Raw genomic sequence first — 27,050 nt, 5'->3', positions numbered from 1 at the left:
TGGTATTCCTTTTGGGGAAGAGTTATATTTGTGGTCATCATCATAGCTTATCACTTCATTGTCTGTGATGTACAGTGACTGCTCTAGTGGTAAGGTGTATGCCTTAAATTTTCTTTGCTTCTTGGTTTTATGTTGGGTATGTCGTATACAGATCGTCCTTAACTGACACAAAATGTAGTGGTTTTATATATTAATTTATATTGGGCATATGCCACACTTGAAGAAAATTCAAGTCAAAGACCTCCCTGATGCATGGAACTGTTATTTTCACTTCTTCACTGGGTGGTGTAGGGACAATCTTTGTTATAACCTTTCTGTCACCTGAACTGTCAACTATAATTACAATAGCCTAAAAATATTCTTTGCTAATCAGTCAGACAAATAATTTCCATTAATTGCTCCATCTGAAGCACAAGCCCAGAAGGAGAATAGGTTTCTCCAAGATTTTCTGTATCCAGTGTTTGCAAGTCTGAATGTTAGAATTACTGTACTTTAGATGCCCTCTCATTTTGGTGAGTCATATTCAATAGTTTAAAGATCCTATCTGAGATACCTTAAAGAGTGCTGATTTTAAGAAAGCGTTGGGCACCCCCCTTCTGAAAATCAAGTCCCTTTAAGGTTTTTCAAATTGGGCACCCTAATATTGAGGCACCCCAAAACAAAAGTTACTTCTAAAAATCTGAAAACCTAACTCCCTAATGGCAGTTCCTCCAGGTCCAGGCTGAAGCACACTGGTAGAGCAATGAATGGGAAATGTATCTATTTAGGTACTTATATGGCTTTCATCATCATCATATCTGAAAGCATTAATTAATTTTATCCTCAGAGGCAAGTTTTATCCTATTTGTAAATCTGAGGCACAACACAGATTCAGTAATTTGCCCAAGGTTACACAAGAAATCCACGGCTGAGCCAGGAATTTAACCCAGGTCTCCTAAGTCCAAATTTACCAAGCTTTCTCCCTACAGAGCTACTGCTGCCTCCAGTACTATAGAGAAGAAAATTACTTTGATATTAGGGCTACTGATTTAGCACTTTTAATGAACACTAAATTCACTTTAACAGAAAACAAAATTTAAAAAGAAGTTATAACTTAAAAATAGCACACGCTGATTCCCTCTGAATCGATTCCCTCTGTCAGAGAAATGCACCTAGCAGTGTATGTAAGATGGGGGATGGAATAGTTGAAGTTCTGGAGAAACACATTTCCTACAGGTTTCAATTGCCAATTCTTTGAAGGTACAGAAATGTAAAGGAATTACCTTTTATTACTCTCCTGCTCATCTTCTGGTACAGACTTCTGTTTTTTCCTGGCCTGTTCCTCTGTAAGCCATCTCTTCCTCTTCCACCCTTTTCTGTGCTCTGCATTCAAGTTCACACTCTGTACTACAGCTTCGATTACATCTGTGATAGTATCAGGTCCAAGGTGTAAAGTGTTGCTCTCTTTCCTTCCCTCTAACTCCTGACTGACAAACCGAGCCGCCTGGAAAGCCTGCATTGAAACTACAGCCTGTAGTGGGTATTTCCGGGGCCTGCCTGGCTTGCGCTTCACAAAGTTATTCCCTGTCCGTGACTGCCTTTGCAGCTTTTTGGCTTTTAGAATTTTATTGACGTGGTCCAGATTTTTCTTGGTTGCCAAAATCTTGTTGTAACTACACATTTTTCTAGCCTGTCGCTGCATAGCTTCAACCACACTTCTCTTCAGATGATGTGGGGAGAAGCTGCTTGGTAATCTGTCTGAAAGAAGTGAGATGCCATCATTGCAAGAGTCACTTGGAACTGCTGGAACTAACAGACTGTCCTGTTTTCCCAGGACTCTCTCTCTGTTGTGGTTTCGACCAGGGCTAGCTGAAGGTGGAACAGATACATTTGCAATGACTGCTTCTATGGTTTTGTCCAGTGCAGCCTGGCTGTCATGTTGTGCCATGCGCTGCAGTAAACTATCCACTGAATCATCTACAGCAATCCCCAGTTTTGCTCCTCGTGTGGGTATTCCAATCACTGGAAAACACAAATAAACATAAGCATACTAGAACAGATTTTAGTTATGATCATCACTAAATTCTATGAGGTTTAAAACAAATTACAATGGCTACATGTCCCCCTTGATCTCAAAATACTAAGGAGATATTGCCAAATTTTAATTTCTTATAATAAAGCTTCCAATAATTACACATTGTAAAGATACTTGTTTTTGTAACAAAGTCTTACTAGGTAGGAGGACTAGGGATGGAAGTAAGAGGGGTACCTGCATTCTGTCCTATGAATTTCTTTCACATTTTTCTTTTCTCTTTGATCTAACCAGATCAGCACACCTTGTTTTCCCTCTTCAGTTTCTTTCAGGGCAGAATGATAAAGGCATTGTCAATTAAAAAAAAGCCTGGAAGGATGCATTAGTCTGCAGCAGTAAAGTGCTTAAGAGTATGCCACTTTTCTTCTTATGTTCTGATCCTGAAAACACTTGTGCACATGAATTCAAGTGTGAAAGTGTTTTCAGGATTGGGGGGCTTTGAATTGTAAGCTCTTCAGGGTAGGGATCATGTCTTTGTATGTGTTTGTAAAGTACCATGAAAGGGGATGATCCAAACCGTTATCATAATTATAGCTGTTCCTCCCTACCCCTGCTTAGATGGTGATCAGCATTTGGAATCTTGTCTCCAGAACTGCCTGCAGAATCCAATATATTAGAATTTAAATAAAGAAAAATTACTTGGACACCAAGGATGCCCTGGAAAGTAAGTTGGGTAGGACTCAGGATCACAAACACTGGGGAAAAAGGACTGCTATTGTTGGGTTCAGAAACAAATTTTCCCCAGTTGGATCAATTCCTATACAAATAACATTCTCAGAAATTCTGTGAACACATAATTTAAATGCTGATCAAATGTTAAGCACTATTTCAAATCATTAGCTACACTGCTAATGACACTGACTGTGCATTAAGGAAATAACCTGGAATACCTGGAGAAAGCAGCAAGATCATTTACACAGGAAACAAACTTAGCTTATTTTTTAAACAACATGAATGCTATTCTATGTGCTTTGCATCTTCATCTTTACACTGTTACTTGGAAGAGAGAGTTCCAGATCAGCCATGCTGTTTATGCAGTATAAGAAAGGATTTGTTCCAAATGAACTATTTCCCAAAGATGCCCTGTTGGTTTTTACAGATAAGATTTATTAGAAGAAACTCTGCTCTCTATGGAATAACAGGAATGCTCTTAGTCTTCTCATAAATATATTTCAGTTACAAATTTGCATTTACAAAATGTTACAGTAATTATTGCCAATTATTGAGATTACATCTACTTAAACAGCTGGCAGGTAAGACAGTAGAGTGTCTTTTGGTGTAAGCATAACTTTTAAAGGAAAGACACCATGAAGCATTGCTGTCAACAAGGTTTGTATTTTCTGGCAGGAGGGAGATTGTCTATTAGCTCAGTGGTTCTCAATGAGGGGTACATGTATCCCTGGGGGTAAACAGAGGTCTTCCAGAGGGTACATCAACTCATCTAGATATTTGCCAAGTTTTACAACAGGCTATATAAAAAGCACTAGCGAAGTCAGTACTACAATTTCATACGGAAAATGACTTGTTTATGATGCTCTATATACTATATCAGCAGTTCTCAAACTGTGGGTTGTGACCCCAAAGTGGGTCGTGAGTTCATTTTCATGGGGTTGGCAGGGCTGATGTTAGACTAGCTGGGACCCAGGGCAGAAAGCCAAAGCCCGAGCCCCCTGGCCTGGGGCTGAAGCCGAAGCCCAAGTAACTTAGCTTTGCGGATCCTCCTGTGGCGTAGGGCCCCAGGTAAATGTCCTGCTTGCCAGCCCCAATGCTGGCCCTGAGAGTAGTAACAGACTCAATATTTTGAAAAACTTAATTGTTGCTGTCGCTTCACTGGCTCCCAGAAAGACAAGTCTCACAAGAGAAAAACAGGCTCAAGTATCACACTGAAATATAAGTACGATATTTATAGTCCAATTGATTTTTTTTTTATAATTATATGGTAAAAATGAGAAAGTAAGCAATTTTTCAGTAGCAGTGTGTTGTGACACTTTTGTATTTTTTATCTGATTTTGTAAGCAAGTTGTTTTTAAGTGAGGTGAATCTTGGGGTACGCAAGACAGATCAGATTCCTGAAAGGGAATACAGTACAGTAGTCTGGAATGATTGAGAGCCACTGCATTAGCTGACAGATAAGACATAAACAATTGAAGATAAGTCTTTGTGTTCACCAGTCCAAGTCAAATACTCAGAAGACAAGAAAAAGAATATTAATGAAACTGCACACACTGCTGAGTTCTCAAAGTAACAAATCTACAAACACAAGTGACAATAATTTTCAGAGATGAAGGCAACTTAAATGAGAAAGAACTGGCCATTCAACTTCTAAAATTTTCTTATGACCAAATCACTTCTTAAAGGTGTTTAGAAAGAAATACAAGAACACGGGTTAGGTCACAGCTATTAGGGTCAACTGTGAACTCTTAGAAACCTCATTCTCACTGAAACAAGGGGAAGATTCACACTGTCTGCTTTCAATTTTAGATGCAATATTAAAAACAAATAAATCATCCTTAGCTCTGTTACAACTTGTTAGATAAAAAATGCTAAGGAAATGGAATGTCTCTGGGATTCCTTATAAGCACACCATCTGTTTAGTAAACTGAGCTATTGTAAACAGCTGCACTAACTGAAGATAATCAAACTACACAATACAACACATTTTCAGACGTGTCATTTGATGGTCCGTCCTTGAACTGGTGTTCCTGTTTTGAAACTAATCCAAAAAGGATCAGACAAAGTGTATGATCCCAATGACAGCTGCAGCACTGGTCATGCATGCCTAGAGCACTTGCTAACAAAGACGCTTTCTATGACAAAAACATTGAAATACACAATGTGCTCATGATCTACAAAGAATTTAAAGACAGAAATGGTCACACCAGAAGCCCTAGCAGCTTCATCTTTATGGCGATGATAAATTTGCCATTCAGTTTTCTACTTGCACTCTTCTTGCACAAGAGATATCCTGAATTTCCAATGTCTTCCTGTACACAGACTTGTGCCAGTGGGTTAAATCAACTTTTTAATTGTCTCTTTAAAATGAACGTGTAAACAAGTCAAATGGAACATCTTTGCTCTGTACAGGAATATGCTAAAAAAAAAAAACTTCAAATTTCTCAGTTTAAATTAAGGATCTGAGCAATTTTGGCACCTTGTGGACCCTTGGAAATCATAAAAAATAACAACAATTTCTGCAACGACGGATGGCTGTGCCACCAATCCAATTTATGTTGTAATAGATGATGAATGCTGTCAATCAACTGCATATGGCTATACCACCAGTTTACATAAGTGCACTTGAATCCAATTTACACAGCAAACAACAGCCATACCACTAATCTAATTACATACTGACATAGTCTGTTTTTGGATTTTCAAGGTGCTCACCACCATATTATTTAACAATTATATTGTTAAATATTGTATATAGTCATTGTGATAGGCACTATACAAGCATACAATAAATGATAGTACACTACCCAAAGCACTTATTACGAAGCTTGGCAGAATTCTATTTTTATTTTTTTATAATTTCAATGGATAATATCAATGTTTATTTTTAAGCTTTTTTAAAAATTTTCATCTATTTAAATTTTCACAGTTGTGAGAAATTGTGGGGGAAATCAGATAATTATTATTTAATGACAGTAGACACTGAGATTCAAAGCCTTAAAGCTTTATAATCATTAATGATGAATTGTATATGATGACACTGACAAAGTAAATATCCTTAAATAAAAATCTCAAGTTCTCAAGAAGCATTTTTCTTACTTTGCCTATCCGTACATTTTGATTAATATCAGTAGAAATATTTTTTTGTTGGTTTGTGTGTATACACTCAAATTGACATTTACCAATAAAAATCTAATCCTCCCAAGCCTATTTATAATCTAAAACACAAGAAGTGACAAGTGGATGAGACAAACAAGCCAGGGTAACAGGGAGACAGGGTCACAAATCTGTGCACAGTTCTTAGTCAAGGATGTGCACAGTTCTTAGTCATTCTGTAGCAATGATCACACCTTGCCATCTGCCAAGATGTTATCACTTTGCTGTTTTCTGTATGCATTATGCAGGCAGTGAGCTTTGAAGAAGGGTTGGTAGCTTTATAGATTTTCACTGTACACTTTTGCCACATAGGAGAGCGTATGAATGGTTGATCAGAGAAGAGGGTGACTGAGGCTGCATCATTGCTCATGATTTATTAAACTTTCCAGTGCCCCTTACTTCAATAAGTAGAATTATTCTTCATTGGTGTCTTCCAGGAGAAATGTTACTGAACTATTTTGTAGTCACCCCATTAGAGGGAAAGTATACATAAAGGTGAGACAGAAGTGTCAAGTCTTTGTGTCATCCTTATGTCAGATAAAGGAAAATGCACTTTTTCTCTCTTCTTTCACTAATAATGGCCGATCTTGTTCTGCCCTTTTTTTCCCCTTCATTTTTAATTTTTTTTTTTAAAAAGGAAATAGCCTTGTACAGAGAACAGGTACGGCCAGTTCCAGACCCAAAGATGACAGCATCTCAGAGGAATGGCCCAACCAAAAGCAAGGGCTACAACAGAAACTGTTTTGCAACACTAACTCCTGCTTTAAGAAAGGGCATGGGACACAACTGAAAGCTTTTATTGGGGTGGGTGAGCCCAGCATCTGTGTGCTGAGGTACTAGTGCGGTTAGGTCTCCTCTTGAACTGCTGCCTTCCCTATCTATTGTAGTGCAGACCTCAGCATTAGTATCTATCCTGACAACCTTGGTGAAGAGCAAATGTTACTTGCCTGTAGAAGATGTGCTCTCAGAAGTAGATCTCTTTCTGGAAGGACTGCAATTTGTGCTCTCCGTCTGCCTCTGGGAGGGCTTGTCCTGTGCTGGCAGGGTGCCTGAAAAGCAGAGAAGAGAAAACAAAAGCCCAAGAGAACTTAAATTAACTTAAAACTAGAAATGCCAATGAAACACATTCCAGATGTCAAATGTTTAAAGCAGGGTAACAATTTTTACCAGAAATAACACTTGTTTGTATGGGGCACGCAAGTGGGGAAGGGCAGAGTTTCTCAGGTCCGATGATTAGTAACAATCAAAAACACTACCCTCCTAGAAAGAGGGGGCTGTTTTACAATTAAACTAACTTTTACTATATGTATTTCCGATTAAAGGCCTACTTTTAAGCTCATGGTTGTACATCTGCAACAGTATACACACTCCCCCAACACCTCACTTTGCAGGAAAATAAACAAGACTAGAAGAATTCTTGCATCTCTGGGTACATACAGTTTGCATTTTTAAAGTGAGTGGAGCTATCTGTATCTGCAAAGTTCAATGCTTTATATGCACAAGCACAAGAGAAGGCTAGGTAGAGGACCACTTAGAAATTTGGCACTTAATCTCCAAAAATAATATGTAATAATAAGGTAAATCATATTACAATTCTAATGAACATAAATGAGCTGCCTGCATAAGACTGTGAAATATTTAACAGATTTTATCCATGTCTTAGCTGAATATTTCATGTCTTGGAGTAATGAGGGCCACAGACCCAGGACACTGGGTATTCTGCTCTATGCAGCCTTGGAGGCAGACCAACCCTGTCAATCAGAGGCAGGGCAGGTGTGGTTCCACCGCCGAGAAACCGCCAGTTGAGACATTTCCATAGCCTAGGAAAAATTAAGCACTCTATATCAGTAAGGAAAATGAGTCATTAAGACTAAACAGAACAAGGAATTCTGCAGAGCAAGGAATTCAATGAATAACAAACTTTGAGTGCCAAATAATAAGTCAGTATTTTTCCCCACTTAACAGCCCATTTAGTGTGGATTGAATCTGTGGACCTCATTATTCTAAGAAAGGTAGTTTTCAGGTAAGACATGGATATATTTTCCTTTTCTTATATGTAATGAGGTCCCCAGATCCATGACACTGGGATTTTATAGCAGTGTTCACTCAGGAGGGAACTATATACAGATATGCACAGAGGTGAAAGGGAATAACCTTTTCCAAATAGTTACAAGGATGCTACAGTAGATGCACCATCTACTCAAGGCAGCATCAGATGATGACTGGATGTCCAACTTGTAGAATTTTAAAGGTGGCATGAATAGATGAACAGGTGGCTGGTTTACAGATTTTCTTGTATGGGGCATATGGTCTTTCTGCCCATGAAGCTGCCTTGGCTCTGAGGCAGTGAGCTCTGATATTGGAAAATGCAATTAGGCTTTTTGACTTGTACGCCTCTGAGATACAATATCTCAGCCACCTGGAAGGGAGGATTTTGAAGCCTTCTTTCCCTCTAAACAGTGGATAAAAAGCATTAAAGAAGTGTTTGTCATTCTGACCTGTGCTCTGTAGTGAATATATACATTGAGACCTCTGGACATCCAAAGTATGCCACAATTTCTCTTTGGAGTGTGACAGAACTTGACAGAAAGAGGGAAGAACAATTTCCTGTGCTCTAGGGAGCCTGGAGTTAGTCTTGATTATGAAGACAGGGTCGGTTCTGAGTATCACTTTAGCCTTATAGAACATGCAGTAATGAAGTTCCAGGAAAAGAGCTCCTAACTCAAACACCCTGCAAACAGACATAATTCTCATGAAACAAAGCCATTTTAATGGTTAGAAAGTAATAAGATACCTTCACGAGTGGTTCAAATGGAGGCCCTATGACAACATTCAGAACCAGGTATGATTCCATAAAATAACTTTATGCACATCAGGAGGATGCAGAGGAGATTATGCTCTCATAAGAAAAATGCTGGATAACTGGGTATGATGAAAATTCAACAGTTATCTACCGCACAGGGGATGCTAGACAAAGTAGCACCTTGATCTTTGTGTTTGAACTGTCAGGTCTAACCTGAGTCTATTCTGAAGATATGCGAGAATCTGTGGTACCAATACAGGTGAGAGGGGGTAAGGAGGGGTCAGACGCTTGACCTGGGACTAATGGTTAAAGCTCAACCATGCCCTTGAATACACTGAGTAGATTTATTTCTGGAAGCTAAAATAGTGGATATTACCTCTCTGAGTTACCTCTGACTTAAGAGGTTCTGTCCAAAAACCAGACAGCTAGTCTCAGACTGTCTGGATTTTGATTGGCCCGTGTAATATCATATCTCTTCTAGATGGAAGGCAGAAGAGTGATCTTTATACCCTGTGAAGGGGATCAAAGACCCAAGGCCTCCTTGGCCAGAATAGGGATAACAGAATTACCAGTTCTGCTTCACTCCTGATCTTCTGTAGAATTCTGAGGACATAAAAAGGGAGGGAAGGCATGTAAGAGTCCCTTTCGGCCATAGTTACAACAAAGCCTTTGTTGCCTTGGGTCTGTGATCCCACCAGTAAGGGCTTGTCTACACTTACATTTTATAGCACTCTAACTTCCTGGATCAGGGGTGTGAAAAATCACCCCCCCTGAGCGCAGCAAGTCTGAACGCTTCAAGGCGCTAGTGTGGACAGGCTCCGAGCGCTGGAAGCCGCGCTCCCAGCGCTCGGAGCTAATCCCCTCGTGGAGGTGGATTACCGGAGTGCTGAGAGAGCTCTCTCCCAGCACTTGCGCACGACCACACTTGCACTTCAAAGCGCTGCCGTGGGAGCACTCCCATGGCAGCGCTTTGAAGTTTCTAGTGTAGCCATGCCCTAAGAGAATAACTCTGAAACCATGCAATTCAGGTGGGAGGCAAACAGATCTATTGTTGAGAGAGTAACATTGTATACCAGGAGATGAAACACCTCTAAGGTGTAGTTTTCATTCTGGATGTTCTAGCTTTTGCTTCTTGAGCCAGTTGGCTGTAGCATTCAGTTTTGCCTTGAATAAGAAAAAAGTGAATTGACTGCAGATTCTCCTTTGCCCAAGTCATCAGGAGGTGAGTTTCTCTTTGAAGGACAGTAGACCTTGTTCCCTTAATCTGTTGTTGTATGACAGGGCTGAGCTGTTGTCTATCCTGATCAGCACTTGAGGTAAGTCCAGAGATGGGAGCAGAGCCTTGAGACCATACTGGATTGCCTTGAGCTCTCCTCAGTTTATGGTATGCTTGTGCTATTGTTTGGACAATCTTTGTCCCTTCATGAACAACCTGGGAATTCTCCTGGCGTGATATACCTTAGTTGAGCAGTGGATAAGAGACAGTTGAGGGAGCGATAAAATGAAGTTCTGTAGCGGCCTCATGTGAGCACTGATGCACTAAGAATATCCATATGGGAGACCACTAATCCCAGAAGAGACAGAAACATATGAATGGATACTCTCCCCTTGAGAAGTTGACCATTTTAATAAGATGTGTCTGCTTCTCATTTGTTTCCTGCAATTTGTAGAGGACAGTTACTGTTCCCACTCAGACTGTGAATATGCTGAGACTGCAAACTGACTCTCACAAAACCATGGCTCTGCAGCCCTTATTGCTATGACAGTACAGTCCATCTGACTGACTGAGGCTCAGAAAAGGAGGTCACCCAGAAAGGGGGAGACTGGAACCTTCCTTTCTGATGGCTGATATTAACACTAGCAGCATTTGTGTAAACACTTGCAGTGCTGTGGTCAAACCAAATGGCAAGGGCTTGTATTGGTAATGTTGTGCTCCAAGAGCAAAGGTGAAGCAGCACCTGTGAGACTGACAAATTGAGTTTCTCGGACATCTTACAGATGTCATGCAGCCCCCTCTGTGGATGGCAGTTAGTTTGGATTTTAGGGTCTCCATCTTGAATTTATTTATTTTTTAATCTGTTGAGATACCTGACGTTGAGAACTGCTCTGTAGTCTTCTGATTTTTTTAAAACGAGAAACAATATGGAATAAGGCCTTTTTTCTCCTGAAGAGGTGGAGACAGGTTCAATTGCTCCCATTTGCAGGAGATGTAGGATGGCTGTCTGTATGCCCTGACTATTCCTCAAGCAAAACCTCCTAGGCTGTGCAAATGTTTTAATTGGTTGACAGAGAACATACTTGCCATACTGTCTGCCCATGTTAGCTCTGCAGGGCACACAGGGTGTGTCTACACTGCAAAATCAGCAGCAGCAAGTCTCAGAGCCCAGGTCAACTGACTTGGGCTTGCATAATGGGGCTAAAACCAGCACCGTAGACATTCCTGCTTGGGCTGGGGCTCTGAAACCGACAAGTGGGGTGGACCTCAGAGCTTTAGCTCCAGACTAAGTTGGAACATCTACACATTGTTATTTGTTGCTCGGTAATGCAAGCCCCAGGAGCCCAAGTCAGTTGACCTGGCCTCTGAGACACGCTATCACAGAGGTTTTTTTTTTTCCTTTTTCTTTTGCAGTGTAGACGTACCCTTAGGGCATGGGTGGGCAAACTTTTTGGCCTGAGGGCCACATCTAGGTATGGAAATTGTATGACGGGTCATGAATGCTCACGAAATTGGGGTTGGGGTGCAGGACGGAGTAAGGGCTCTGCCTGGGGGTGCAGGCTCTGGGGTGGGGCCAGAAATGAGGAATTCAGGGTGCGGGAGGGGGCTCTGGGCTGGAGGTGCGGGCTCTGGGATTTGGGGTGTAGGAGGGTACTCCAGGCTGGTACCAATGGGTTCGGAGGGTGGGAGGGAGATCAGGGCTGGGACAGGCGGTTGGGGCATGGGGGGGTGAGTGCTCTGGGGTGTGGCCAGAAATGAGTTCAGGGTGCGGGAGGGGGCTCCAGGCTGGGGCAGGAGTGTGTGTGTGGGGGTGAGAGTTTTGGCTATGGGTGCAGGCTCTGGGGTGGGGCTGGGGATGAGAGGCGTGGGGTGCAGGAGAGTGCTCCAGGCTGGGATCGAGGGGTTTGGAGGGCAGGAGGGGGATCAGGGCTGGGGCAGGGGATTGGGGCGCAGGAGGGGCTCAGGGATGCAAGCTCCGGGCTGCACATACCTCAAGCAGCTCCCGGAAGTAGTGGCATGTCCCCACTCCAGCTCCTACCCGGAGGTGCGGCCAGGGGGCTCTGCGCGCTTCCCCGTCAGCAGGCACCGCCCCTACAGCTCCCATTGGCTGCAGCTCCCGGCCAATGAGAGCTGCGGGGGCGGCACTTGGGGTGGAGGTAGTATGCAGAGCCCCCAGGCTGACCTTAAACATAGGAGCCAGAAGGGGGGCATGCTGCTGCTTCCAGGAGTTGCGCGAAGCGGCTCCCGACCCTGCTCCCCAGCTGGAGAGCGGGAGCGGGGCAAGCCCCACACCCCACTCCCCAGCAGGAGCTCAAGGGCAGATTAAATCGGCTGGCGGGCCGGATGTCACCTGCAGGCTGTAGTTTGCCTACCCCTGCCTTGGGGTGTTAGATAACAGTTCTCTTTTGTTTATATATTTATTCTTGTTGGCCAGATGCCCTTGATAGTGTTTATGCCTGAAGGAGGCGGAGATTATGCCTGCCTGGACCTGGCTGCCTACAAAGGGCCTGTATAGTGAGGAGGCCATTCTTTCAGGTAAAAAATTTTCCCAGTTAGAAATGACGAGTACTTCACCACCAGGGGAAAAGGCACATATATCTTTGGTAGTGACACCAGGATAAATTTTGACTGGTGCATTCTGAGGAACCTTCTGGCTTCATAGAATGAAGTCCGGGGACATGTGGGATAGAAGAAATAGTGGGAAAAGAGCAAAAACTAGGACATTAGGACCTGGTGATCCACAGCAACAGCTGAAAATGACAATCCAATATTTAAGACATGGCGACCTGCAGTGGCAGCTGAAGACAACAGCCCAATGCTTTTCCAGTTTTTAGATCTGACAAGAAATCCCTGTTCCACTATTACACATTCACTGGGTGCATGACCAGAGATACATAGCTATAGCCTGTCTAAGGCATCTGCAGAGATAATTGTAGTTCACAATACACTTTCCCTGAAAGTCTATTCTTCGTGTCAGGTTTCAGAGTAGCAGCCGTGTCATAGTTTGTATGCACAAAAAGAAAAGGAGTACTTGTGGCACTTTAGAGACTAACAAATTTATTTGAACATAAGCTTTTGTGAGCTACAGCTCACTTCATCGGATGCATTCAGTGGAAAATACAGTGGGGAGATTTATATACATAGAGAACATGAAACAATCATACGCACTGTAATGAGAGTGATCAGGTAAGGTGAGCTATTACCAGCAGGAGAGTGGGGGGGGGATCTTTTGTAGTGATAATCAAGGTGGGCCATTTCCAGCAGTTGACAAGAACATCTGAGGAACTCGGGGGGGGGGGGGGGGAAATAAACATGGGGAAATAGCGCCACTGATTTGAAGGTATACGTTGTCCCCAAATGTTACAGACCTAAAAATTGCAATTCTTCAACAAAAAAACTTCAAAAACAGACTCCAACGAGAGACTACTGAATGGGAATTAATTTGCAAACTGGAAACAATTAACTTAGGCTTGAATAAAGACTGGGAGTGGATGGGTCATTACACAAAGTAAAACTATTTCCCCATGCTTATTCCCCCCCCTCCCCCTACTGTTCCTCAGATGTTCCTGTCAACTGCTGGAAATGGTCCACCTTGATTATCACTACAAAAGATCCCCCCCACCCCGCTCTTCTGCTGGTAATAGCTCACCTTACCTGATCACTCTCATTACAGTGTGTATGATTGTTTCATGTTCTCTATGTATATAAATCTCCCCACTGTATTTTCCACTGAATGCATCTGATGAAGTGAGCAGTAGCTCACGAAAGCTTATCTCAAATAAATTTGTTAGTCTCTAAGGTGCCACAAGTACGACTATTCTTTGTGTGTGGTGTTCCCCCGCAGGATTTTATTAACTGATAATTAGCTATGATCTGGTGTGTTAGCCTTACTCCCCTAAGCAGGGAGAATTTCCTTTTTGGGGTTGTGTGTATGAATGCCTAGAGGAAACAGAATATGTCTATGGCTTGGTCTTTTTTGCATTGATTTGCCATGCTGCACTTTATGAAGGAGAGCAGGGGATCTAAATGCTGGTGGATTATCCTGGGCTGCACTCCATGAAGGTGAGCAAGAGAACTAGGTACAGAAGAATATCTGCCCTGTCACAGTCCATGAAGTTGAACAGGAGAACAAGGCGTTGAGGATTTTTGCCCTGCTGCCCTTCATGACGGTGACCAATGGAACCAGACACTGAGGATTATCTGCCCTGCTGCACTCCATGAAAATGAGCAAAGGAGCAAGGTGCTGAGGATTATCAGGCTGTCTGCATCACGCAGACTTATGCAGTTTGAGGGAAACAGACTACACTTTGTGCCTCCAGAGGGCCTCCTAGAGGAATCCCCTAAATCAGATTTTTCAGTAGATGAAGAGAATTAGGGGCTCTTGTGTGTGTGTGTGTGTATGCACTTTATGTTAGGGTGTCTAGAAGGGTCTGAACATCTGTGAGACCTCTTTCTTACGACTGCCCTTGATCATCCTCCTCCTCAGGAGGGAGAGAAATTTCAAACTGATGGTTCCCTGGAAGGTAGCAGGACCTTGTGGTTATTCTTTTGAGTGGCTTTCTTGCCCTGAGAAACAGTTTTGTGCTGGACTGGGTCCAGAAGGCAACTTCCCAGCTCCCAGGCTTTGTTTAAGGGAGATTCCTGGATGTGGCCTGGAGATAGGTTAAGCCCACAGGGGTGGCCACCCCAAAGACACCAGGCTTCAACCCTGAACATTCAAAGGGAGTCCTTGACCCATTTGCTGCACTAGAAGACAGCATTGGGCTGACATTGCTGTCGGGGTATAATCCACCCTGAGCCACTGCAGGGTTGGGCAGTGGGCATGCTATAGAATGGAGGAAGGAGCTGGGTCCAAGGGCCTCTTACCAGGCTCTCCTTGCTCTGTCTCTGGATCCTTGACAGTACAGTAGTTTCCTGCTGCTGTAGCGGCATGGGGGTGGGACTGGGCAGTTGCTTCAAGGTCAACACACAGGGCTGTGAATGTGGGCTCCAGTGGTTGAGAGGAAGCTTCCCTTGCCTTTTGATACTGTGGTTCCACATGGGGAGCAGCTGCCAGTACTGCTTGCTGATCCCAAGACTGCCTGCTGCTGTCATCTGTGCCAGGCCTGGGGGATTTTGCTGTCGCTGAGGTGCTGCCACTGCTTCCTGGGAGCTCTCCTGCTCAGAGGAGGAGGCTGCTGAGAATCCTACCCCTGTCTGAGCACCTGAGACAGATCTGGGTCTTCAAAGAACAGGCACAGATCTCCATGCAGGCATTTAATCAGCAGAGAAAGTTCAGGAAACATCTGGTTCTCCCCTCTCAGCCTTCTCTGCCATGCTGCACTCGGTGTGGGTGAGCAGGGAGCATGGAAGTTTCCAGCAAATGAGGAGACAGGGAATCCTCTCTGCCAATAAAAGCAAACCCCTATCGGCCTGGAGATCTTAAGCTCTTTTCCTTTTTCTTCTTCTTCTTTACAAATGCTCTTCAACAGGAGGCGCTGGTCTGCCTGACTGTACCTGGAAAGGCAGATGAAATCTGGAGGGTTTCTCAGAGATGGAGCCTCCAAGGCTGCACAGAATAGAGTACGCAAAGCCATAGATCTGTGGACCTTATTACAAATAAGAATTACTCCAGGTAATTAAATATAGAGTGAAATCCTTGTCCTACTGAAGTCAATGAGAGTTTTGCCATTGACTCAAATGTGGCCAAGATTTCACCCACACACTGTTTACATTACTAGATTTGTAATAATATAGAAGATGGAGATTAATCTTATGTTGCCATGATAAAGCCAATATGCCAGTTATGAATGGTGGCTGTGCGATCTTCAAGTAGTACTGAGAGATTGTGGATATGTCTACACTGCAACTGGGAGGTGTGACTGAATCACATGTAGACATACCTGAGCTAGCTAGAGTATGTATCCAAATTTATGGGTAGACGGGGCTAGCCTTTGTAACTGCCTGTTCTGCCATGATTTCACTGCTATTGTTATTCAAGCTAGCTTCGATCAGTATCTACATGTGCTGCAATGACATCTCTTGATTTCAGTGTAGATATATACCCTAAGAGGCAAGCTAGCTCTGTAGGACAGGGACAGTCTTCTTGTCGTGTATCTGTACAGAAGTACATGAGTGGGGCTCCTAAGCACTATTACATTAAAAATAAATAATAAAAATAATAATATAATATAAATCTATAGTTGGTGGTGAAAGGCTAAATTTTTTTTTCTCAAAGTACTCAAGCATGCTGTTTACCATGAATCTTCTTAAACACTTTCTCAGTCATTGTATTCAATGAGCAATAATTACTAAATTATAACTGTAAAAAAGTAAAGTTGCATTAAGAAACTACTGTCAAAGACTTAATAAAAAAGTGCCCATATACTTGTAAGAAGAGTGTTGCAACTTTTATGTAAAACTGGCTTACAAATGTCTCATCTAAAGAAACTTCCTTAAGCAAATGGCAGAAATATATTTGGAAGCATGGGTTTCAACCATAAACTGAGAACAGGTTCTTACATCCAAAAAGATTTACAAACACAGGAATAAATCCATCTACATGTAACATGCAGATACGGTCAGCCACTGCTTAGAAGAATCAAGACCAAATAAAAATAAAAATAAATCCAACTTTTCTGTTGGCTCCTTAGTGCTCTCCAGACAGAACCTAAGAATCTGAATCACATAAATGGTAGCCAAATTCTTTCACTTGCAGACTTCAGGTAAGGACAAAAGAGAAATTTCTCAATTAAAAGAGGGCAAACTGACACAGGTTCCAAGGAGAGATAACTGGATATAACCTCAAAAAGAAAAGGAGTACTTGTGGCACCTTAGAGACTAACAAATTTATTTGAGCATAAGCTTTTGTGAGCTACACGAGTACTCCTTTTCTTTTTGCGGATAAAGACTAACACGGCTGCTACTCTGAAACCTGGATATAACCTGACAGCTAACCCAATATACATTGTATAAGAAATATGAGAGGAAATGGTTCTAAATAGTTTTTTTTAAAAATTCTCGCTGTGGACTTTTTCTGCCTGTGTTCTGCGACAATAACCAGTAAGTGAGAGTGGGTCCTCCTCTAGATGACCAAATTCGCAATAAGCAGCCGGGCAATCAGGATCATGAAGAGTTTTGGAAGCCTCTGCTTGTCTCCTCCCACTATGCTGCTACAGCAGGTTAGAAATTTTCATAGATAGGAAATCTTCCAAGACTTGGAAATGCACAACCCAATCCATTTGAATATAATACCGTTGGAGACTTGCAAGCCTGTTCTTAGGATTCTGCTACCATAAAAAGAGGAGTTCAGGTTTTCTCTCTGTCTTAATCTTGTACTCACACAAACTGAAGGCTTCATATATGCCAAGGGAAAACCTGCACATTTCTATAATGCTCTTGGGGTTAGGACAGAAAATAGGGAGGAAATTTCTTGGCCAGTGTGCAAGGGACAGATCACCTTAGGGAGGAAGGACAGCACAGTTCTGAGACTAGGAATAGATAAGAGCAGATAAAGCCTGTGAGCCATATTTTCAAAAGTGTTCAGAATTCAGCAGATTCCATTGGAAAAAAAGGTACCTAACTGGGAACTAAGTTCTTTTGAAAACCTGACTGCTGATTTAGGTGCCCTAAATGAGAACTATTAGGTACTGAGCTCTTTGAAAATCTGTCCCTGTGATCCTCCGCTTGCACTCTGGTCAGACTTGACAGCTACTAGAAGAGGTCAGGAGCTTTAATGAACTTGGATTAGGTGCTATAAGAATTTGCTAGCCATAGGCTTGAAGCAGGAGAGAGAAACTGATTTAGAATGAGGTTATGACACTATGGGGAAGGTATGATAACCATAGGCAGGGGTTGAATTTGACACCACAGAGAGATCTACTTTGGGACAGTGACCCAATGTGGACTACTTTTCCTTGGGAAATTTGTGCAGCCCAAATACATTGTGAGTGACCAGATCTATATGTTCCTACATTAGAGAAACTATAGAGTCTACTTACTCCAGAATGGACAGGGAGAGAGTAATCCTCCACCTGTTCTTCCAGGTTAATAGTACTCTTTGAGCGTCAGACAAAGGGAATGACTGCTGAAGACAACTGCAACTATAGATACAGAATGATGGGGTCTAAATTAGCTATTACCACTCAAGAAAGAAATCTTGGAGTCATCATGGATAGTTCTCTGAAAACATCTGCTCAATGTGCAGTGACAGCCAAAAAAATTAACGGAATGTTAGGAACCATTAGGAAAGGGATAGATAAGAAGACAGAAAATACCATAATTGCCACTATCAATATCCACGTTATGACCACACCTCGAACACTACCTGCAGTTCTGGTGACCTCATCTCAAAAAAGATATTTTAGAATTGGAAAAGGTGAAGATCGGACAATAAAAATTATCAGAGGTATAGAACAGCTTCCATATGGAACACGTGCGTGTTTTATACACCAGACTATGGCTTACAAACCTCAAACTTAACTAGGCATGATAGAAAAAGCAGATTCTCCTTTCGATGAATAGATAGTGAAAGTACTTTTGGATGCAGTTTTCTTCCAGGAACAGATTAATCATAAAAGTGTCTTAATCAGATTAGAGTATATTTAACAAACTACAAAGACTGTGAACAAATGGTTTATTTTTAACAAAGGGAGTTTTCTAAATAACATTATGCCTTAAAATAATATCCAGAAAAGAGATAAATTCAGAACTTTTTAAAAAGAGGCATAAGAGCAATACAATAGCTGTGACCAGATTGTTCAATTTAGGAAAATAACAAATCAAATGCACAGCTGGATGTCACTTGTGGACAACTCAATTTCTTAAGGAATTAGGGAGGACACTAGGAGAAACTGTGTTGATGAAAAAGTGCTAGGCCTGGTCTCAGGCCCACTGTGAAACCCAGTTAGACTTGTACTCATGCATCCTCTGGCCTGACCTACCTTATTGGCACCTCACTCGTCTGACAAATCCAGACGCCAAAACAAACAGCAGGGGGTCAACTGTCAAAAGCAGAAGCTGGCAGCACGAAGATGATGACAAGGAGACCAGAATTTGCTCTTTGTAAAGAGGCAGGCCAGCACGTGTGTGCAAGCAGGGAGAGAGTATGAACCTTTCTGCCCCTTGAGAGGGGCATGTTTGTCTTCCAACTGTCATCAGGGTGGGAGGTAGACTGGGACAGATTAGAAGAAAACCTTATTTTAGAGAGGTGAAAACAAAATGGGGAAATAAAGAGGGGATGGCGCTTGTGGTAAAGGAGATTGGGGGCCCTCATTATAAATATACTCTTCCTCAATATCTCAGGCCAGAGTTCTAAGGATGAGTATATTCTTCTGGATCCTAAAGTTTCAGTGAGGTATCAAGTAGACAACAGACGGGCTGTTCGCTCTTCTATGATGCAAAGTAACCCTACAGAGGCTCTCTACAAGGAACACTAGAAGACTATGTACATCTTGCTGGAAGTTAGCCCAAAGCACAATCATCTGGCTTACTTACATAACTTTATTGCAATGCATTCCCAGCTGTTAGGAACTGATGCGCAAGTGGTATCGCTAACAGTATGTCTACACTGCAGTTAGACACCCCCATGCCAGCTGACTCAGACTCACAGGGCTCAGGCTATGGGGAAGTTTAACTGTGGAGCAGGCTTGGGCTGCAGCCTGAGCTCTGGGACCCTCCCACTTTGCAGGGTCCTAGAGCCTGATCTTAGCTTGAACCTGAACATCTACACCACAATTAAATAGCTCCTTAGCCCAGGTCAGCTGTGGGTTTCTAACTGCAGTGTACACATACCCTGAAATGAGAACATGGGGGCTTTGAATAATTAGGGCATGTCTACACTGCAATGTAAGCCCATAGTTTGAACTCAGGCTCAAGCCCAGCCCCCCTTCTCTCTATATGCAAATCATGCTAACCCAGGACTTGGACCCAGAGTACCAGGATCCCACAGGAGCTGAAGGTCCAAGACTGAGTCAAGCCAGGATCCAGAGTTCAATTCCTATTGCTTAGTAGTGTAGACTTGTGCTCTGGGAGTCCAGCAAAAGTATCCCAAAATCCCACTTTCTTTGTCCTGTGGACATTCACGTTTGGTGGACAGTCAAGTTTTCCCGCACTGCACCATAAAAAAAGAAACAGAATGGCCCCATTTTGGAAAGGTGCTAGGAAGTTTGGGATATGAGTGGTTGGACTCGGGCCCACATAAATCAGTGTAGACACTGAGTCCCCAGTTGGGACGTAGGGTTCAACAACTCCTAATCTGAGGTTACAAATTAGTATAGACACTCAAATCCTAGATTAACAAACCCAAGATCTGATAACTTGAGTTTTACTAACCTGAAGGTTTATACTGCAGTGTAGACATATCCTTAGGGTATGGCATACCCCACAAAGGGTCCAAGAGCCCAGGCTCCAGCCAGAGTGTTTACACCGCAATTTTACAGCCCAGTAGCCCAAGTCCCACAAGCCCGACTCAGATAACATGGGCCAGCTGTGGGTGTTTGACTGCAGTGGAGACACAGCCTTACTGTCCAAGCCATACTCTAGTCTTGTCATTTAAAGGTGAACTGCAAAGGACTGGTGATTTTTGAGTTAGTATGGGTTTATGTGCTGAATGTTTCTGCTAACCACAGAAAGAAAGCAGTGTATAACAAAAAGCTTTAACTTACCTTTTGAAAACTTCTTTTTATCCTCTGTGAAATCCTGACACTTCCTGGTTTACTAGTTGTCCCAGAATGCATGTATCTGTGATGCCACTGATACTAGATATCCTATAAGACTTATGGTATCAGTAACATCCCAGAATGATGAAAACACCTGTTAATAGCTTCAAAGGATGGACACAAACCTTGTATGATTGATGAAAAGACTATTCCAGTAGGAATTACACCATATGGAGTGGATAGTCTAAAATACAATATTGTGGTTGGCCCCAATGACCATTTACTACAATTTTAGAAGGCATTCCCTGCTATTATTCTCACTTCCTACCAGTCATTTTAACTGCTCTGATTCAATCTTCTCTCCACTGTGGCACATAATTTACATCTGCTTTAATAAAATGAACTCCCTTTACTGTACCAGAGGTTTTCCCTTCCTTCCACCTTATTGTCTCTAAAGTGTACTGTATACAAATCTGAGCTTTTTATGAATACTTGGTGTTTCAGAATCATACTCCTGTGATGGTAAAAAAGGCAAAAGCAACATGAAACTGACACTGATCTTTTCATAAAACTCTGATTATCGAGCTTGTTCCTAGATGCAGTTCTTAAGGCCTTTGCTGTGTCACACTGCTGATATGCAGCACTAGAAGCTTCTTGTGAATGAGCTGAATGCTGAGCTAAAAGCTGGTTCAACAATAAAAACAGCTGGTTCCAATTGTGGGAAATACACTTACTGAAAGCAATACATTTAATCTGACTCACCAATTATATGCACTACAAGACAGAGGGTGATTCAGAGCCTGCACCAGCAGGTTTTAACCTAAAATGTCTCTACTTTTCCTCTAATTAGACTGTTTCTCATAAAACCCAAGTCAGATCATTCACCATAATGGAATTCCTCAGGAAATTCCCAGAACTGCACTAACTACCACAACTAGTTTTCTACTCCTCATATTTAAACTTAACCCCTTGATGACTTAGCATTTTGGAGCTTTCTTCATAAATAGCAGGAAGAGCTACATAAGGTTAGTTCCTGTGTAACTAAAATATTTTTAATAAACTGAAATATAGAGCTAGGAAAGTCACAATTATTATTATTACACATGAATACACTACCAATCATCATGGTATCTGGCATTTTACATGGGTTAAATTGGATCACTGAGTCATAACACAAACACATGCTTCAAACAATTAATATAATTTACTCAGATATACTTTTTAAACAAACACAGAGACTAACAGCTAATCCTAATATAATTCCTGCAAGACAGCAACCCAGTGAGCTAAAATATAAATATAAATAGAAGATAAAAATATCCCCTATCATTGGCATGAAACACACACAATCATATTTCTATTGCCCTTTCTTTAAAAATTATTTTCCACGACTTAAGAACCAATGATGAGACACATCTATGCAACGAGCTTTGACTTTTGCTAGCCTAAGACTCCATTTGCTACCTTTTTCATTTTTTTTTTTAAAAATTACCACAATTTTGTTCCTTGCTGGAGGCAGAAAAGGAAGCACTTCTATACTGCATAGCACAGTATTCAAAAGACAAGAATCAACAATATTAAAGTTGCCTGTGCAACCTTAACTCTGCCCTCCATATATATGTATTACAATGTAGTCTTTTATTATAGGGATCACATATTACTTTTTCAACATATTATATGTGCAAGTAAGCAAGACTCCTTAAATGCACTCTCTCTTTCACTAATTGTGCAGAAGCGTGCACCACTGCATAGAAACTTTCTTTATCCTCAAAAAGAAAAGGAGTACTTGTGGCACCTCCACTCCATACAGCTAAATGCAGTGCCTTGCCTAATGACAGGTTTCAGAGTAACAGCCGTGTTAGTTTCAGAGTAACAGCCGTGTTAGTCTGTATTCGCAAAAAGAAAAGGAGTACTTGTAAGTACTCCTTTTCTTTTTGCGAATACAGACTAACACGGCTGTTACTCTGAAACCTGTCATTATGCAAGGCACTGCATTTAGCCGTATGGAGTGGAGGTGCCACAAGTACTCCTTTTCTTTTTGCGAATACAGACTAACACGGCTGTTACTCTGAAACCTTTCTTTATCCTAACATTTCAAGCTTCTGAGCAGCTTCAAACAGCCACCATTTTAAAAATTTCAACCTCCCAAACAAATGACTAGTTTTTTTCCTTCCAAATGTGGAATCCCGCCTCCACCCTCCCAAGTCCCATAATGGACAATATTCAGTCCTGAAGTTGTGACGGGTATAAGAGCTAATATTTTGTCCCAGCAGAGCTAGAAATGAGAGCTTTATATCACTGGAAAGATGAAAATCTTCCCTTTCCAAAAAGAACAGGAGTACTTGTGGCACCTTAGAGACTAACAAATATATTTGAGCATAAGCTTTCGTGAGCATCCGATGAAGTGAGCTTATGTGCAAATAAATTTGTTAGTCTCTAAGGTGCCACAAGTACTCCTGTTCTTTTTGCGAATACAGACTAACACAGCTGCTACTCTGAAACCTTCCCTTTCCAGTGGCACACACAGCACTTTTATAGCTGTAGAAGGGCAAGATATACGAGATTTTGAAGTTATGCTATTTTTATGTATAGAAAAGCTATGAAGTCATTAAAATAAGTTTATATAGTTTTTCACTTCCAGGGAGACTATATCATTTTACTCATAACTAAGGCAACTGTCTTTTACAGGAGGAGGTATAAAAGAAATAGTTCCATTGACAATTTAAAAAACCTTAATGTCACTATCCCAACATGTGTTCTATATATACTTGTGTAGTAAATATTTAACTAAGTTATGATTAATCACTACTCTATTCCTTTACATGCTGTACCTGTTGATGCCTTTCTTCATATGAAAGCCAACTTTCTATTCCTGAAATACATGAGAAATCTAATTTGCCTCTTCCTGCCCATTGGCAATATTTCAGGCTGACTATATGCTACTTGGGCCTAACTGCATTCTCCATGACTCCTTCAAGAGGGAATCTCTTCCAGTACACCAGTTCATAATGGCGCTGCAAGGGCCCAATTACTTACACTATTCATAATGGCCTTTGCTGGTACATCTAAAGCTGTGATGTTCATTTCATTTTCAGGCAGCTGATTAGCGATGGTTGTAGCTTTAAGTGGATCCTGGATTCTGGAGAGACCAATCAAATGGATCCTTTGTTTAATCAGTTTTCCATTTTTACCTTAGAGACAGAAGTTTAGAACACACTGGAGCTCTTGCAGCTTGTGATGTTTACAAGCAGCTTCAAAAGAATGTCTGTCTGTTTGAGTAGTTTCTTGTTAGAAAACTTGAAAGGTTGCTCTAGCTAATATAACAGTCTCTGTTTTCTATCCAGTACTGGAAAACAAGGTGCTTTCTATCCCAGCACCTGAAGATGAGACATATCTTGTTTTTGTGCTTCTACATTTTCTCCAGATTAGAGATAATAAGGAGTTTAGCTTGAGGCAATCTTCTTTACAAGTTAAATTTACAGACATGTGGTCAACAAACACATCGTGACCACTGCTCTACCATCTAAAGTGGTACATCCAATCTGTTTATGTGGGTGCATCTACATCACCCATCACCGCACCTACATCAACTCACCAACCTATTAAAATTATTTGAGGGGGTCAGCAAACAAGGGGACAAGAGTGATCTATTCGACACAGTGTACTTGGACTTTCATAAAGTCTTTGACAAGGTCCTACACCAAAGGCTCTTAAGCAAAGTAGGCAGTCATGGGGTGAGAGGAAAGGTCCTCTCATGGACCAGTAACTGGTTAAAAGATAGAAAACAAATGTTAAGAATAAATGGTCAGTTTTCCATAGCGGAGAAAGGTAAATATCGAGGTCCCCCAAGGCTCTGTACTGGGACCTGTGCTCTTTAACATATTCATAAATAATCTGGAAAAAGGGGTAAAAAGTGAGGTGGCAAAGTTGGCAGACAATACTAAATTACTCAAAATAATTAAATCTAAAGCTTACTCTCAAAACTGGATGACTGGACAACAAAATGGCAGAAGAAATTCAATGTTAATAAATGCCAAGTAATGGACATTTGAAAAAATAATCCCAACTATACATCCAAAATGATGGGGTTTAAATTAGCAGTTACCACTTAAGAGAGATTTTGGAGTCATTGTGGATAGTTCTCTGAAAACATCTTCTCAATGTGCAGTGGCAGTCAAAAATGCTAACGATGTTAGGAACCATTAGAAAAGAGACAGATAATAAGACAGAAAATATCACCTGTAGGCAAAAACTTTTCACAAAGTGATCACTCCATATCTGATCTTTCAATATTCACCCTCAGAGTAAGCCTGCACACCACCACCTTCAAAACCTAACTCTGGGAACTTAAGTTCATAATGCTGCTGGACACTAAAAACCATGGACTTAATGGGGACCCTGGTTTCATGGCTCATTACAATTATCTGTAACACACACCTGCCTGGTATCCCTTAATGGCTCACTTCAAGTCTCTTTTGCATAACAATCTAACCCTTAAAAAGAAAAGGAGTACTTGTGGCACCTTAGAGACTAACCAATTTATTTGAGCATGAGCTTTCATCTGCTGTAGCTCACGAAAGCTCATGCTCAAATAAATTGGTTAGTCTCTAAGGTGCCACAAGTCCTCCTTTTCTTTTTGCGAATACAGACTAACATGGCTGTTACTCTGAAACCAATCTAACCCTTATTGCCCACTCACCATCTCAAGTGACCTCCTACAAAGCTCATGCTCAAATAAATTGGTTAGTCTCTAAGGTGCCACAAGTACTCCTTTTCTTTTTGCGAATACAGACTAACATGGCTGCTACTCTGAAACCTTACCTACCTTGTGTCTCTCATATCCTGGAACCAACACGGCTACAACACCATTGTAAACAGGTTTGAAAATTGTAGTGTACACGTATATTCTGAACTGTAATTCAGTAAAAATGCCATCACGGGATTCTCTGTTTATTGTCTCATGTTAGCTTTCACTTCAACTTTGCTCAAGTTATAAGTAAAAATATAGTTAGATAACTTATCAGTTATGCAAACCAACCTGGAATATTAATATTAAGATGTATTCTTCCTGATTCATGCATCACCATCATTATTACTGTTATCATTTTGCAATAGTATCTAGAGCAGGGGCGGGCAAACTTTTTGGCCTGAGGGCTACATCGGGTTTCCAAAATTGTATGGAGGGCTGGTTAGGGGAGGCTGTGTCTCCCCAAACAGCCAGGCGTGGCCCAGTCCCCGCCTCCTATCTGACCCCCCCAACTTCTCGCCCCCTGACGGTTCTCCCGGGACTCCTGCCCCATCCAACACCCCCGTTCCCTGTCCCCTGACGGCCCCCCACTGGGACTCCTGCCCCATCCACCACCCCCTGCTCCCTGTCCCTTGACCACCCCCGGACTCCCCACCCCTGACTGCCCCCCACCACCCCATCCAACCCCCCATCTCATTCCTGACTGCCCCCCCCCGGGACCCCTGCCCCATCTAGGCCCCTGTTCTCCACCCTCTGACCGCTCCGACCCTTATCCATACCCCCGCCCCCTGACCACCACCCTGAACTCCCCTGCTCCCTATCCAACCCCTCCACCCCCTGCCCCCTTACCTAGAGATACTTACCTGCCTGGAGCACCGATGGCTAGCGGCACTACAGCCGCACAGCCCTGAGCACGGGTCAGGCCACAGCTCTGCAACTGTGCTGCCCGGCCACGCAGAGCATTGTGCCAGTGGCACCCTGAGGCTGCGGGGAAGGGGGAACAGCGGGGGAGGGACTGGGGACTAGCCTTCCAGGCCAGGAGCTCAGGGGCCAGGCAGGAGGGTCCTGTGGGCTGGATGTGGCCCACGGGCTGTAGTGTGCCCACCTCTGGTCTAGAGGCCCCAGTCAGGCATCTAGGCTGCATTGTAGTAAGCACGGTAAACATGTAACCAAATGAAGTCCCTGTCCCAAAGAGTTTACAATTTAAGGCTATGTCTACACTATGCATCTTTTGGCGACACAGCTGTGCCACTACAGCCATGCTGCTAAAAGATGCGCAGTGCAGTCGCTCTTTGTTGGCAGGAGAGAGCTCTCCTTCCAACAAAAAAATTCCACCCCCAATGAGAGGCGATAGCTTTGTCAGCAGAAGAGCTCTCCTGCTGACAAAGTGCTGTTCACACCGGTGCTTTTCGTCAGTAAAACTTTTGTCGTTCGGGGGGTGTTTTTAATCATATCCCTGAATGACAGAAGTTTTACCAACAAAAGTCCAGTGAAGACAACGCCTAAATATAATATGAGACACAACAGGTGGATACAAAAAACAGATGGAAGCACAAAGTAACCGAGACTTTATTATGATAAGCAGCAGTCAAAGCACACCAACTGCCTAGTCACGAGTAATAAAGATTCTGCAATGGAATTTAGTTAACAATTCTGTCGATGCACAGAGTATTAAAGAATCCAGCTGACTCTCCCATAACTGCATTGACTCTATAGTACCATGGAGAGTAAAACAGAAAAAAATATTT

At 42.2% G+C, this 27,050-nt stretch overlaps 1 protein-coding gene across 2 annotated transcripts in view; it reads right to left on the bottom strand.

Annotated features, from left to right (window-relative positions):
- ASH1L (ASH1 like histone lysine methyltransferase) overlaps positions 1-27,050 on the bottom strand; it is a 155,310-nt gene that overhangs the window by 62,529 nt on the left and 65,731 nt on the right. The window contains exons 1-3 of one of the 2 annotated variants that reach the window (XM_073323625.1): positions 8,398-9,146; positions 6,847-6,948; positions 1,263-2,001 (exon numbers count right to left, since the gene is read on the bottom strand). In XM_073323625.1, the coding sequence (XP_073179726.1) occupies positions 1,263-2,001; positions 6,847-6,948; positions 8,398-8,653 (1,097 nt within the window). In that variant the 5' untranslated portion in view covers positions 8,654-9,146. Of the gene's footprint in view, positions 1-1,262; positions 2,002-6,846; positions 6,949-8,397; positions 9,147-27,050 lie in introns of those variants that run through there. The other variant, XM_073323624.1, reaches the window with a different exon arrangement.

This window comes from Lepidochelys kempii, chromosome 24 (assembly GCF_965140265.1).
Source record: "Lepidochelys kempii isolate rLepKem1 chromosome 24, rLepKem1.hap2, whole genome shotgun sequence".
Lineage (NCBI taxonomy): Eukaryota > Metazoa > Chordata > Testudines > Cheloniidae > Lepidochelys > Lepidochelys kempii.
The sequence above is the reverse complement of the archived record's forward strand: the minus strand, read 5'-3'. Positions and strand labels throughout refer to the sequence as shown.